Source organism: Lolium rigidum, chromosome 3 (assembly GCF_022539505.1).
Source record: "Lolium rigidum isolate FL_2022 chromosome 3, APGP_CSIRO_Lrig_0.1, whole genome shotgun sequence".
NCBI classification, from domain to species: Eukaryota; Viridiplantae; Streptophyta; class Magnoliopsida; order Poales; family Poaceae; genus Lolium; species Lolium rigidum.
Window position 1 is genome coordinate 294,943,780 of NC_061510.1, and position 15,861 is coordinate 294,959,640.

The 15,861-nt window shown below is 44.1% G+C and overlaps 1 protein-coding gene across 1 annotated transcript; it reads right to left on the minus strand.

The window, feature by feature from the left end:
* Positions 1–3,922: 3,922 nt before the first annotated feature.
* On the minus strand, positions 3,923–4,468 carry LOC124703578 (dirigent protein 22-like). The gene has a single exon (XM_047235786.1). It carries the CDS (start codon positions 4,466–4,468, stop codon positions 3,923–3,925), a length of 546 nt encoding a protein of 181 aa, XP_047091742.1.
* Positions 4,469–15,861: the final 11,393 nt, after the last annotated feature.

Here is a 15,861-nt window from a genome sequence, read left to right on the forward strand (position 1 = left end):
AAACTTCAGCGACGAAAAAATGATGTTTCTGATCGACACCAGCAGTTGGGTTGGTGGGACGACTCCCACCGAAAGATCACCTCGTGGGCTGAGTCAGCGATGGGATGGCCTAATCGAACCACAACCACAACTGGCTATATCATCGCCGGCCTCGGAAGTCCGTCGACCTGACTAATCAGCTCAACCCCTGGGCTGTTCGATGACAATGAGAGAGGGTGGAGGAAGCCACGCGTGCAAGCTGCTTGCTCACAGACAATGTCCGTCTGAATCTTGTACCATTGCCGTCACCTCCCACCACCGCCGCCACCGCTGCCCGAGGCCACACCGTATGGCCCGTTGACATCGCCACAGTCCCACTCTCCACCACTACGAGAAGAGCAAATTCAGCATTGTCATCTCCATCGGGGCCGATGCTCCTCCTGTCAGCATTCTCGCAATGAGGGAGCATGACCTCACCGCCACCTTCATTTTTAGGAAGTGAGTCTAGCTCAATTGGTTGGGGAAGTAGTTGTACAAACCTAACATATGAGTTATAATCCCGACAGGCGTGAATTTAGGTTCCTATTTATACTTGAGGTTGGTAAGTAAGTTATCATATCATTAATACCCCACGTCATCTTCTCATTAAGGACTAAGGAGACGACATGGATCCCTAATTCCCTCCCTAGCTTCCCTGCACCCCGCGCCTCTCGCCACTGCTGGGAAAAGCCCGTGCGGCCAACCGGCAATGGCGGGGCTCTCCCTCGCACCCCTCGGTCTCTATCACGACAATGGAGTGACGATCTAGCACTAGTAGAGAAAAGCCTTGAAGTGGCGTGGAAAAACCACCCTCAGTGGCGTGGATTTGATAGGCCATTGATGTCGTGTCAGTGATATTTGGTACCTGTGGTGTGTCACTAGCACACCACAAGTTTCTGACATACTTGTGGAGTGCCAGGAACAAGCCACATGTGTTTTGTACATGTGGGGTATCCTTGCCTCACCACTAACTGATTTTTCAAAATTTAAAAGGGCTATTACTGAATTTCCAACAACACTAATTATATCACAACAACATAACATACATAACATATAGAAGATAACATCGTCCAGAAGTTGCCATTACTAAATCTACTAGACATAGTCATACAAGTTCTTCACTACATCGACGTCATAGTTATATAGATCTAGACATAGAAGATAAACATAGCTAGAAGTAGCTAGAAGTACTATTAGAAACCTTGGAGATACACACATCATCACCAAGAGCTCTAGGAGGAAGCTATTCAGAATCACAAGAGGATGTGTTCTCCGTTTGAGTGTACTAGAAGTAAGAGCATCTCCACTCGTCTCCCCGAGAAGCCCCCACGAGCCGTTTTTTACATCCGGACGGCGAAATTTGGCCCAGTCGCGCCCCCGGTTCCTCGATTTCGTCCGGATTTGGGCCTAAATTCATCCGGCGATCCCACGCCATCCCCGGCCCCCCGGGGAGCGCTCGGGGACTCCGGATGGAGCAAAACCAACCGCCCACGCCCACGTGTCTCCTCTTTCGTCCGGACTCCCCGGGCCATCCTCTTTTTTCCCGAGAAACGCCGCTTGGGGAGCACACGACTGGGAATATACTGCCCCCCATGCCAAAAATTGATCCAATCCGGACGAAAATTTCGCCGGATTTGGACGTGGGGAGCGCCAACGAATGGGGATGCTCTAAGTAGTCTGAAAGATGTTGTCGAGATACAAGATGAACTTCCTCCCGGGATTTATCTTGTACCGGTCTATGAATTCTTCCCAAGCAGGACAACTAAAATATGTTTGTTGTGCCTCAGTGGTGACTTGCACCCTAAAGTTCCTAAAGTTCTTCAAAGGTCGAGACCACTCAAGTAGAATCACCTCAAGGGATCCTAGTGTGGGAATCGTATCTGTTCAGATGGTCCAAGCACGCCTTGAGCTGCAGCGGTTGCAGCGGTGCACTGACAAAAACATAAAAAAGCAATTACAAGAGAACACATATTTTTAGCATACATATATATAGTTTACTACTTGTATATGGTAGATATTTTTGCACAACTATATACATACCGTCACGGCTTACAGGTTTTCAAGAAGCTCAATGACAATCTGGACGTCATTGCACATGTTGTGCCCGTAATGAGCATGCGGATGATTCAGATTCATAGTTGCTGCTTTGCAAATAAAAATCTACATAAATATCTATACGATCCTGCGCCAATTAATTTGGGTCAGGGGTGTATATACTACAAAAAAATTTATTTGCAATTTATAATACAAAATTCTACTTTCAAATTTATGATAAATTATATACTACAAAATTATACGCAAATATGCACTACCTACACTAAGTTATTACAATTTCTACAACAAATTATACACAAATATCTACTACCAAATTTACGCTAAAATACTACAATTTCTACTACAAATTGTACACCAAATTACTACAATAATTCTACTACAATTTTTACAGTAAATTACACAATTTATGCTACCAAAAATAACACAAATTATATACAAAATTAGTTCAATGTAGGGGCGCGACTCCCCGTGACGACACATACGTGGGGTGATGGCAGCACAGATCGGAGGCGGTGACAGCGGCACGGACAAGGGGTCGAGACACCGGCGACGACACAGACCGGTGGTGGCACAGGGCGAGTGGGGAGTGGAGAGAGGTGCCATCGAGGGTGGAGCCAAGGGGCGAGGCGGCGCGGGGTCACGTGTGTGAGGAAAATAGGGGCGCAGTTAGGACAAGTGCGCTGGGTTTTTTCTGGCTGCACCTTGGTGGGCCAGCTAGTGAGATTGTGCAAGTGAGATTGGCTGCAGCTTGGTACGCCACAAGTAGAAAAGTCTTAATGCCTTGTTGATAAAATGCCATGCTAGTGAGATTGTGCAACCGAGTTGGCTCGTGGGGCCCATATTGATGTGGCATGGCACTTTTTCCGCCACACCAGTGGTAGGTCCATGGTGGTGGCACACCAAAATGTGTTACTCCACAAATATTGTTGGAGATAGTGCCCTAGAGAAAATAATGAGTATTTATTATTTATATCTTAAAAATTCGTAATAGTATCCTGCCATGCTATAACTGTATTAAACGGAAACATTAATACATGTGTAGTATTTTAAACAAACAAGGGTCTGTGGCAAGTACACATGTATGAGCTAGCTTATTGTGGTCAATCGTTGATCGAGGTTTCCCAATCATGGAGAGCAACGTTATTGACAATGGGATCATATCATTAGATGAATGATATGGTGGACATACCCAATAAATAAGTATTGTAACGCGATTAAAGTCACATGAAGTTCAATGTTACGATGTTTATAAAAGCGTAGTGATCTAATTATTAGACTGTGAGATCATATTATAATCATTGTCACCGACGACTGCTTTGATATCATCAATCGCTACTCCGTAACAGGGTGATTATAAAGGTGTTGCTCAAGTAGGTTAAGACATACTCTCTCCGGTCTCTTTTAATTGACTCGAATTTAGTACTAAATTTGAGTCAATTAAAAAGGACCGGATGGAGTATGTGACTAGGGCCGGCACGATTGTGCCGGCTATTTTATTAGGCTTTGATTGGTGCCAACGATTTATGGGAAGCCGGATGTGGTTTCAAAACACGCAACCGCCCTAATAAAGCTATTGGGACCACAAGTTCAATTTAAACTGTCAAAATTTGAAAACTGATGGAGCAACTAACTACGTCAATCGAATTGCAAAGGAGCGAGCAAAATGTGATAAATAAGTTTTCATTAAGTAAAACAAGTATACCACTTTCACCCAGGGCATTTAGTCGTGCCAGTTTTAACCCAAGCAAAAGAACCGATATTTAGAAATGAAAACGCCCAGATCACGAAGCACACGCAGGCTGAAGTAAACAGGAAAATCAAAAGGAAACACTCTGTGAAGCCTAGCAAGCTAATGCATGACGTAGACGTGGTACTCGACGGTGGCGTCGCCGGTCTTGAGGTCGAGCCAGTGGGTCCGGGCCTGCGCGTACCCGCGGGCGAAGCGGAAGGCGCCGGTGCCGCCGATGACGGGCATCTCGCGGACGTCGGCGAGCGGGCAGTTGCGGCCGAGCACGGCGAGCGAGCTGCCGTTGTAGGGGCCCGAGGTGAGCACCAGGTTCATGGCCTGGAGGAAGCCCAGCTGTGCCTGGTCCGTCGCCATGTACAGGCCCTGTGCCCGTCCCACGGCCGCCGACCCGGGCTCCGGCCCCTCCGTCAGCGGGTCGTCCATCACGTTCACCATCCCGAAAAATGTCCGCGACGACGGGTCTGCCGGCCCCGCCAGCCGCACCGCCGACGGCGACGCGCCGCTCACCGTGTCGTGGAAGTAGAAGTGGAGGTGCGTGGGGGCGTCTGGATCGGCTGCCCGGCGGTGCCCACGGGCCAAGGCCCTGGACCCGTGCTGCATCTGAGCCGCTATGAAGAGCACGAGAAGCATCACCGCTCCCTTGGCCATTTTCTTGAGCTAAGTGGTGTGTGCTTTCTTGAGTGTGTGTGACTTGGTGCTCTTTCAAGTGTAGCTCACGATCTATTTATAGTGGCATGGAGCGTGCGACGAAGAAGAAGAGAAGTGCTACGTGGCGGGCGGCGATTGGGATTCTGAAGGCTGCTCCATGGACTGGAGTGGCAGGTAAAATGTGCTTTGCTTGTCAAATGGTGATAGGCACCTGGGGAGCACAATGGATGCTTATGATGTTGCTTGTGGTTCTAGATTTGGAGAAACGGTTTGAGTGGGGGTGTCATCGGATTTCAATTGTCGGTGGCGAGCCATCTTTTTTTTTATAAAAAGATAATAATATCTACGCCTCCACAGATGCATACAACCTTTATTACTCAATTTAAAATATATTAATTGCTGGTTGAAAATCAGCACATTCTAGACGTGCTATTGTACCACCTCCCATATTTTTGGTTTGTAGACGGGTCACTTCAATCCTCATCAAGCACAATGAGGATTACACTGATGATAATGGAGATTCCACCGATTAGATCCACGATGATGACACAAGTAAGAATCATGGCGCACACTGAAGTTCCATAATTGGAGATTTAGTATTACGTTAGTAGTAACCTAACTTTTATACTAACTTTTTGACACTTATACTATAGATTAGAAGGAGTAATAATTATCGGAGATGCATGGAGCATTATCAGTAGCGCATGATGAATTTACTGATATTGTACAATACTTTATAAGATAAGTCACCAAAATATCAGATGTACCAAATTAAATTGTCCGTGAGTTATGCAACCGCTAACCGTCGGTCATCAGCCTCTCTGAATTTCAGTTCGGCTATGACGCCCTGCCAAAGCAGTCATGCGATTTTGGAAAAAAATGAGCTGAGTTTGTTTTGTGTTGAACTTTTGAAAAAAAGTTAATTTTGTCAGAATTATCGCAGTTACCTCATGAATGGATCTTTGATTATTTCATGGAAATTCTAATACGTCATAGATAAGGATGGCAATGGGCAGGGGAGAGCAATACCATACACATACCCGTATAGTCAATGGGTACAAACTTCTACCCATACCCGTACCCATGGGTATAAAACTTTACCCATACCCATACCCGGCGGGTACCCGTACCCATTGGGTACCCGATGGGTAGTTTAAATTGTACACAAGTCAATCACAATTTTACATTTATCAATAACAATTTTGATAAAAAAAATAATTATCTCAACTCAAAAAACAGGTAGTTGAGTATATAACAATTAACATAATATAAAATCTCATTCTCATATTCTAACTCATAAGTCAACAGAAGTAGACGTGTCACGTAAGAATTTAACAATAAGCGGGTAGGGTATGGGTATACCCGCGGGTACGAGGCTATACCCATGCCCTGCCCATGACTTAACGGGCAGGGTATGGGTACTACCCATGGGCATAAAAGTCTACTCATACTCTGCCCATGCGGGTACGGTACCCGCGGGTACCCGTACCCGTGGGTAAAATTAACATCCTTAGTCATAGACAAGCTAGAGTGCAGAATGCTGGTCGTCACAGGCTCACAGCCTTTGTGTAGTGGATCGATCTCTGTGGTGCTTGGCTTCCACGCCGGGCAACCAGAACTGAAAAGCACTCATGCGTGCCAGCGTGCGTCCCATCGATCGGCTGACCGGCGGCAATGCAAGTCGCTGTGGACGGATACGCAGAGCAAAGGTAGCTACACACAATCGTGCAACTGTCGTGCATGCACAAATCCACGGGCTAGACGACATTTGCCTCCTGTTCTAATCGCATCAAAAAAGAACAATCATAGCAGTTGCATTCGTCAGCTTATATTGTTCCAGTGTCTCGTTGGGTTACCTATATGGACAAAGCGCAATATACCTATTACACTACTTGTGTTGCTAGATATTCATATTGTCTAGGCTGCTGATATCATCAGATGTTGCCATCTCAGAAAGGCTCCCATGACTGTGCTCAAAATTGATTTCAAGAAAGCCTTCGACTTTGTGAACCGGGATAGCCTCCTTACCATCCTTAGGGTACGGGATTTCGGTGAGAGGTGGTGCGACTGGATGGCCCGTATCCTTCTCAATGGACACTCTATCGTGCTTCTCAATGGGGCGCCCGGCGACTGGATTCGGTGCCGCAACGGCCTTCGGCAAGGCGATCTGCTCTCCTCTTATGTTTTCATCATTGTGGCGGATGGTCTCCAACGCCTCATCCGCAAAACATTTGCCGACGGCAAGCTGTTTCACCCAATCTCCCCCACCACCCCGTGCCCCCTTAAGCAATATGCTGATGACACTCTTATTTAGGGATGGCAATGGGTACCCGTGACCCGCGTACCCACCGGGTAAAAACCCAATAGGAGTACGGGTATGGGACAAAATATTACCCATGGGTTTGTAAATGGGAAAAATATCATACCCATCGGGTAGAGTGGGTACGGGTATGAGATCGTAGAACCCATACCCGCATACCCATATACCCATCTAAATTTAACAAGTGGCCGTTGTAATATTCTAAACTACTCAATTTCCCCCTAATCATGCCTTCGTGGTGCTAGGCTGAACCCCACGCTTTTCGGTCTCACAATTGCTGGTAGGTTAGTGACGATTAGACCCCTATTTATGAGCGCTTCACCTCTTGTAATATTTTTTTAGATCAACTGATATGCTGTAAGTGCGGGTATTTTTACCCGCGGATACCTATTTACCCTGCCGGGTGACGGGTATGGGAAAAACTTGTACCCGTTGACGGGTATGGGTACGGGTGATGGGTAAGAATGAAAGTGACGGGTCCGGGTATGGGATGGCTCTACCCGTACCCATACCCTGCGTACAGCAGCAAGTTTTCCCTCAGTAAGAAACCAAGGTTATCGAACCAGTAGGAGTCAAGGAACACGTGAAGGTTGTTGGTGGCGGAGTGTAGTGCGGCGCAACATCAGGGATTCCGGCGCCAACGTGGAACCTGCACAACACAATCAAAGTACTTTGCCCCAACGTAACAGTGAGGTTGTCAATCTCACCGGCTTGCTGTAAACAAAGGATTAGATGTATAGTGTGGATGATGATGTTTGTTTGCGAAGAACAGTAAAGAACAAGTATTGCAATAGATTGTATTTCAGATGTAAAGAATGGACCGGGGTCCACAGTTCACTAGTGGTGTCTCTCCCATAAGATAAATGGCATGTTGGGTGAACAAATTACAGTTGGGCAATTGACAAATAAATAAGTCATAACAATGCACATACATATATCATGATGAGTACTATGAGATTTAATCAGGGCATTACGAAAAAGTACATAGACCGATATCCAGCATGCATCTATGCCTAAAAAGTCCACCTTCAATTGATAAATGGCATGTTGGGTGAACAAATTACAGTTGGGAAATTGATAAATAAAGAAGTCATAACAATGCACATACATATATCATGATGTGTATTAAGTTGCAAACAACAGACAATTGCATTAAGTATGGTGCGTAATGTGATCAACACAAATATCCTTAGACAAAGCATTGATGTTTTATCCCTAGTGGCAACAGCACATCCACAACCTTAGAGCTTTCGTCACTCGTCCCGCATTCAATGGATGCATGAACCCACTATCGAGCATAAATACTCCCTCTTGGAGTCACAAGTATCAACTTGGCCAGAGCCTCTACTAGCAAAGGAGAGCATGCAAGAACATAAACAACATATATGATAGATTGATAATCATCTTGACATAGTATTCAATATTCATCGGATCCCAACAAACACAACATGTAGCAGTACAAATAGATGATCTTGATCATGATAGGCAGCTCACAAGATCTAACATGATAGCACAATGAGGACAAGACAACCATCTAGCTACTGCTATGGACCCATAGTCCAGGGGTGAACTACTCACACATCGATCCGGAGGCGATCATGGTGATGAAGAGCCCTCCGGGAGATGATTCCCCTCTCCGGCAGGGTTCCGGAGGCGATCTCCTGAATCTCCCGAGATGGGATTGGCGGCGGCGGCGTCTGATACGTCCCAAACGTATCTATAATTTCTTATGTTCCATGCTACTTTTATGATGATACTCACATGTTTTATACACATTATATGTCATTATTATGCATTTTCCGGCACCAACCTATTGACGAGATGCCGAAGAGCCAGTTGCTGTTTTTTGCTGTTTTTGGTTTCAGAAATCCTAGTAAGGAAATATTCTTGGAATTGGACGAAATCAACGCCCAGGGTCCTATTTTTGCACGAAGCTTCCGGAAGACCGGAGAGGAAACGAAGTGGGGCCACGGGCGACGACACAACAAGGCGGCGCGGCTCGGGCCCTGGCCGCGCCAGCCTGTTGTGTGGGGCCCTCGTGACCCTCCCGACTCTGCCCTTCCGCCTACTTAAAGCCTTCGTCGCGAAACCCCCAGTACCGAGAGCCACGATACGGAAAACCTTCCAGAGACGCCGCCGCCGCCAATCCCATCTCGGGGGATTCAGGAGATCGCCTCCGGCACCCTGCCGGAGAGGGAATCATCTCCCGGAGGTCTCTTCATCGCCATGATCGCCTCCGGATCGATGTGTGAGTAGTCGACCCCTGGACTATGGGTCCATAGCAGTAGCTAGATGGTTGTCTTCTCCTCATTGTGCTATCATGTTAGATCTTGTGAGCTGCCTATCATGATCAAGATCATCTATTTGTAATCCTTCATGTTGTGTTTGTTGGGATCCGATGAATATTGAATACTATGTCAAGTTGATTATCAATCTATCATATATGTTATTTATGTTCTTGCATGCTCTCCGTTGCTAGTAGAGGCTCCGGCCAAGTTGATACTTGTGACTCCAAGAGGGAGTATTTATGCTCGATAGTGGGTTCATGCCTCCATTAAATGCTGGGACGAGTGACGTAAAGTTCTAAGGTTGTGGATGTGCTGTTGCCACTAGGGATAAAACATCGATGCTTTGTCTAAGGATATTTGTGTTGATTACATTACGCACCATACTTAATGCAATTGTCCGTTGTTTACAACTTAATACTCGGAGGGGTTCGGATGATAACCTCGAAGGTGGACTTTTTAGGCATAGATGCATGCCGGATAGCGGTCTATGTACTTTGTCGTAATGCCCTGATTGAATCTCATAGTACTCATCATGATATATGTATGTGCATTGTTATGCCTTCTTTATTTGTCAATTGCCCAACTGTAATTTGTTCACCCAACATCTGCTATCTTATGGGAGAGACACCACTAGTGATCTGTGGACCCCGGTCCTATTCTTTACATCCGAAATACAATCTATCGCAATTGTTCTTTACTGTTCTTTGCAAACAACCATCATCATCCACACTATACATCTAATCCTTTGTTTACAGACAAGCCGGTGAGATTGACAACCTCGCTGTTACGTTGGGGCAAAGTTCTGTGATTGTGTTGTGCAAGTTCCACGTTGGCGCCGGAATCTCTGGTGTTGCGCCGCACTACACTCCGCCGCCATCAACCTTCAACGTGCTTCTTGGCTCCTACTGGTTCGATAAACCTTGGTTTCTTTCTGAGGGAAAACTTGCTACTATACGCATCACACCTTCCTCTTGGGGTTCCCAACGGGCGTGTGCTTTACGCGTCATCCAGCATTTTTTCTGGCGCCGTTGCCAGGGAGATCAAGACACGCTGCAAGGGGAGTCTCCCACATCCAATCTTTTTACTTTGTTTTTGTCTTGCTTTATTTTATTTACTGCTTTGTTTGCTTCTTATGTCAAAAACACAAAAAAATTAGTTGTTAGTTTTACTTTATCTAATTTGCTACTTTATCTTGTTCTCTATATCGAAAACACAAAAAAATTAGTTACTTGCATTTACTTTATCTAATTTGCTTTATTACTTCTGCTAAAAATGAGTAATCCGGAAGTTGAAGTTCGTTCCTTTAAGCAACAAGGGGGAGAAAGTTTTAAAGATGCTTGGTATAGAATTAGCGATGCTCATCATAGGTGCATTAAGAAACACTCCACAATTATACTACTTAGGAACTTTTATGTTGGTATCTCTAGCTGGAATAGGTATGTTCTTGATACTCTTGCGGGAGGTAATTTCCTAGGCACTCCTGCTTTAGAAGCTAGTTGCATTATTGAGAGTCTAGTTGGAATACCACCTGTTAATGAAGCTAAAATTGAAATCTCTCTTGAAGATGTCATGAAAAAGTTGGAGGCCATAGAGAAAGATCTTCCAAGTATCGAGACTAAATTGGGAATATTACTTAATAGCACTGATAAACTTGATAAATCCCTAGGTGGAATTAATGAGAGAATTGCTGTTTTAGAAACTTGTGCTACTCATGATAATCGAACCCATAGGATTAGTGAACTTGAAGAAGCTATGGGAACCTTGGGTTCAACTTTTTCTTCTCTTAAGTTTAAGGAGAAAGCTTATGTGGGTAAGGAGCAAAAGTTTATGTATGTCTCTAAAGTGCCTAAGCCAAAAAACTATTATAGGCCTAAAATTGACGAAGCCCTTAGCACCACTACGGATGGGGGAGCATCTAAGATACCTATTGATATTGATGCTTCATCTCTTGACAATACTTGATACACACTTTCTGCGCCTAGCTGAAAGGCGTTAAAGAAAAGCGCTTATGGGAGACAACCCATTATTTTACTTCTGCACTTTATTTTATATTTGAGTCTTGGAAGTTGTTACTACTGTAGCAACCTCTCCTTATCTTTATTTTAATGCATTGTTGTGCCAAGTAAAGTCTTTGATAGTAAAGCCAATACTAGATTTGGATTGCTGCACAGGAACAGATTTCTTGCTGTCACGAATTTGAGCAGTAGTCTATGTAGAAAAATTTAAAAAATCTGCCAATTTACGTGCGTGATCCTCAGATATGTACGCAACTTTCATTCAATTTGGGAATTTTCATCTGAGCAAGTCTGGTGCCACTTTAAAATTCGTCTTTACGAACTGTTCTGTTTTGACAGATTCTGCCTTTTATTTCGCATTGCCTGTTTTGCTATGTTTGATGGATTTCTTTGTTCCATTAACTTTCAGTAGCTTTGTGCAATGTCCAGAAGTGTTAAGAATGATTATGTCACCTCTGAATATATGAATTATGCACTGACCCTCTAATGAGTTTGTTTCGAGTTTGGTGTGGAGGAAGTTTTCAAGGGTCAAGAGAGGAGGATGATACAATATGATCAAGAAGAGTGAAAAGTCAAAGCTTGGGGATGCCCCCGTGGTTCATCCCTGCATATTTTAAGAAGACTCAAGCGTCTAAGCTTGGGGATGCCCAAGGCATCCCTTCTTCATCGACAACTTATCGAGGTTCCTCTAGTGAAACTATATTTTTATTCCGTCACATCTTATGTGCTTTACTTGGAGCGTCTGTTTGTTTTTATTTTTGTTTTTGTTTGAATAAGCTCGGATCCTAGCATTCTTTGTTTGGGAGAGAGACACGCTCCGCTGTTTCGTATGAACACATATGTTCTTAGCTTTATCTTAAATGTTCATTGCGAAAGTTGGACTATTTCATTCATTGTTATATGGTTGGAAACGGAAAATGCCGCATGTGGTAAATGGTAAAATGTCTTGAATAATGTGATACTTGGCAATTGTTGTGCTCATATATATCTTGTTTAAGCTCTTGCATCATGTACCTTGTACTCATTAATGAATAACTACATAGAGCTTGTTAAAATTTGGTTTGCATGATTGATCTCTAGAGTCTAGATATTTTCTGGTTGAGGTGTTTGAACAACAAGGAGACAATGTAAAGTCTTATAATAGTTACAATATGTTCATATGTGAGATTTGCTGCACCTTTTATACTTGAGTTTGCTTCAAACAACCTTGCTAGCCTAGCCTTGTATCGAGAGGAATTCTTCTCATGCATCCAAATCCTTGAGCCAATAACCATGCCATTTGTATCCACCATACCTACCTACCACATGGTATTTCTCCGCCATTCCAAAGTAAATTACTTGAGTGCTACCTTTAAATTTCTATTCTTTGCCTTTGCAATACATAGCTCATGGGACAAATAGCTTAAAAACTATCGTGGTGAAGAATATGTACTTATGTGTCTTATTTCTTAATAAGTTGCTTGTTGAGTGGTAACCATGCTTCTGGGGACGCCATCAACTTTTACCTTTGTTGAATATCATGTGAGTTGCTATGCATGTTCGTCTTGTCTGAAGTAAGGGCGGTTCTCACAATCAAATGGTTTGAGTATGCATACTGTTAGAGAAGAACATTGGGCCGCTAACTAAATCTATGATTCATGGTGGAAGTTTCAGTGTGGACAACTAATCCTCAATCTCTTATGAGAATATTAACTGTTGTTGAATGCTTATGCATTAAAGAGGAGTCCATTATCTCGTTGTCTATGTTGTCCCGGTATGGATGTCTAAGTTGAGAATAATCAAAAGCGAGAAATCCAATGCGAGCTTTCTCCTTAGACCTTTGTACAGGCGGCATAGAGGTACCCCTTTGTGACACTTGGTTGACACATATGCTATGCAATGATAATCAGTGTTAATCCAAGCTAATTAGGACAAGGTGCGAGCACTATTAGTATACTATGCATGAGGCTTGCAACTTATAAGATGTTTTATACATAACACATATGCTTTATTACTACCGTTGACAAAAATTTTTCTTGTTTTCAAAATGAAAAGCTCTAGCACAAATATAGTAATCAATGCTTCCCTCTGCGAAGGGCCTATCTTCTACTTTATTGTTGAGTCAGTTTGCCTATTCTTTCTATCCCAGAAGCAAACACTTGTATCAACTGTGTGCATTGATTCTTACATGTTTACCTATTGCACTTATCATATTGCTTTGTGTTGACAATTATCCATGAGATATATATGTTAAAGTTGAAAGCAACCGCTGAAACTTATATCTCCTTTGTGTTGCTTCAATGCTTTTACTTTGAATCTATTGCTTTATGAGTAACTCTTATGCAAGTCTTATTGATGCTTGTCTTGAAAGTATTATTCATGAAAAGTCTTTGCTATATGATTCATTTGTTTACTCATTATCTTCATCATTGCTTCGAATCGCTGCATTCATCTCATATGCTTTACAATAGTATGATCAAGATTATGATTGCATGTCACTTCAGAAATTATCTTTGTTATCGTTTACCTACTCGAGGGCGAGTAGGAACTAAGCTTGGGGATGCTTGATACGTCCCAAACGTATCTATAATTTCTTATGTTCCATGCTACTTTTATGATGATACTCACATGTTTTATACACATTATATGTCATTATTATGCATTTTCCGGCACTAACCTATTGACGAGATGCCGAAGAGCCGATTCTGTCGTTTTCTCGCTGTTTTTGGTTTCAGAAATCCTAGTGAGGAAATATTCTCGGAATTGGACGAAATCAACGTCCAGGGTCCTATTTTTGCACGAAGCTTCCAGAAGACCGGAGAGGAAACGAAGTGGGGCCACGGGGCGACGACACAACAAGGCGGCGCGGCCTGGGCCCTGGCCGCGCCAGCCTGTTGTGTGGGGCCCTCGTGACCCTCCCGACTCTGCCCTTCCGCCTACTTAAAGCCTTCATCACGAAACCCCCGATGCACCGAGAGCCACGATACGGAAAACCTTCCGGAGACGCCGCCGCCACCAATCCCATCTCGGGGGATTCAGGAGATCGCCTCCGGCACCCGCCGGAGAGGGGAATCATCTCCGGAGGTCTCTTTATCGCCATGATCGCCTCCGGATCGATGTGTGAGTAGTCGACCCCTGGACTATGGGTCCATAGCAGTAGCTAGATGGTTGTCTTCTCCTCATTGTGCTATCATGTTAGATCTTGTGAGCTGCCTATCATGATCAAGATCATCTATTTGTAATCCTTCATGTTGTGTTTGTTGGGATCCGATGAATATTGAATACTATGTCAAGTTGATTATCAATCTATCATATATGTTATTTATGTTCTTGCATGCTCTCCGTTGCTAGTAGAGGCTCTGGCCAAGTTGATACTTGTGACTCCAAGAGGGAGTATTTATGCTCGATAGTGGGTTCATGCCTCCATTAAATCCGGGACGATGATGGAAAGTTCTAAGGTTGTGGATGTGCTCGTTGCCACTAGGGATAAAACATTGATGCTTTGTCTAAGGATATTTGTGTTGATTACATTACGCACCATACTTAATGCAATTGTCTCGTTGTTTACAACTTAATACTGGAGGGGGTTCGGATGATAACTCGAAGGTGGACTTTTTAGGCATAGATGCATGCTTGGATAGCGGTCTATGTACTTTGTCGTAATGCCCCGATTGAATCTCATAGTACTCATCATGATATATGTATGTGCATTGTTATGCCTTCTTTATTTGTCAATTGCCCAACTCGTAATTTGTTCACCCAACATCCGCTATCTTATGGGAGAGACACCACTAGTGATCTGTGGACCCCGGTCCTATTCTTTACATCCGAAATACAATCTACCGCAATTGTTCTTTACTCGTTCTTTGCAAACAACCATCATCATCCACACTATACATCTAATCCTTTGTTTACAGCAAGCCGGTGAGATTGACAACCTCGCTGTTACGTTGGGGCAAAGTTCTGTGATTGTGTTGTGCAGGTTCCACGTTGGCGCCGGAATCCCTGGTGTTGCGCCGCACTACACTCTGCCGCCATCAACCTTCAACGTGCTTCTTGGCTCATACTGGTTCGATAAACCTTGGTTTCTTTCTGAGGGAAAACTTGCTACTATACGCATCACACCTTCCTCTTGGGGTTCCCAACGGGCGTGTGCTTTACGCGTCATCAGCGTCTCTGGAAGGTTTTCCGTATCGTGGCTCTCCGTACTGGGGGTTTCGCGACGAAGGATTTAAGTAGGCGGAAGGGCGGAGTCGGAGGGCTGACAGGGGGGCCACACCATAGGGCGGCGCGGGCCCCCCTTGGCCGCGCGGCCCTATGGGGCGGCGCCCCGTCGCCCCACTTCGTTTCCCTTTCGGTCTTCTGGAAGCTTCGTGGAAAAATAAGACCCTGGGCGTTGATTTCGTCCAATTCCGAGAATATTTCCTTTGTAGGATTTCTGAAACCAAAAACAACGTGAAAACAAGAATCGGCTCTTCGGCATCTCGTCAATAGGTTAGCGCCGGAAAATGCATAATAATGACATAAAGTGTGTATAAAACATGTGAGTATCATCATAAAAGTAGCATGGAACATAAGAAATTATAAATACGTTTGAGATGTATCAGTTATCTTCCCCAATTTGTGCCTCATGTTTAGATCTTGTGAGCTTTCTTACATGATCAAGATCATATTTATGTAATTCTACATGTTGTGTTTGCTGGGATCCGATGAATATTGTATACTATGTTGAGATCGATTATATATCCTTGTCATATGTTATTTGTGATCTTGCATGCTCTCTGTTGCTAG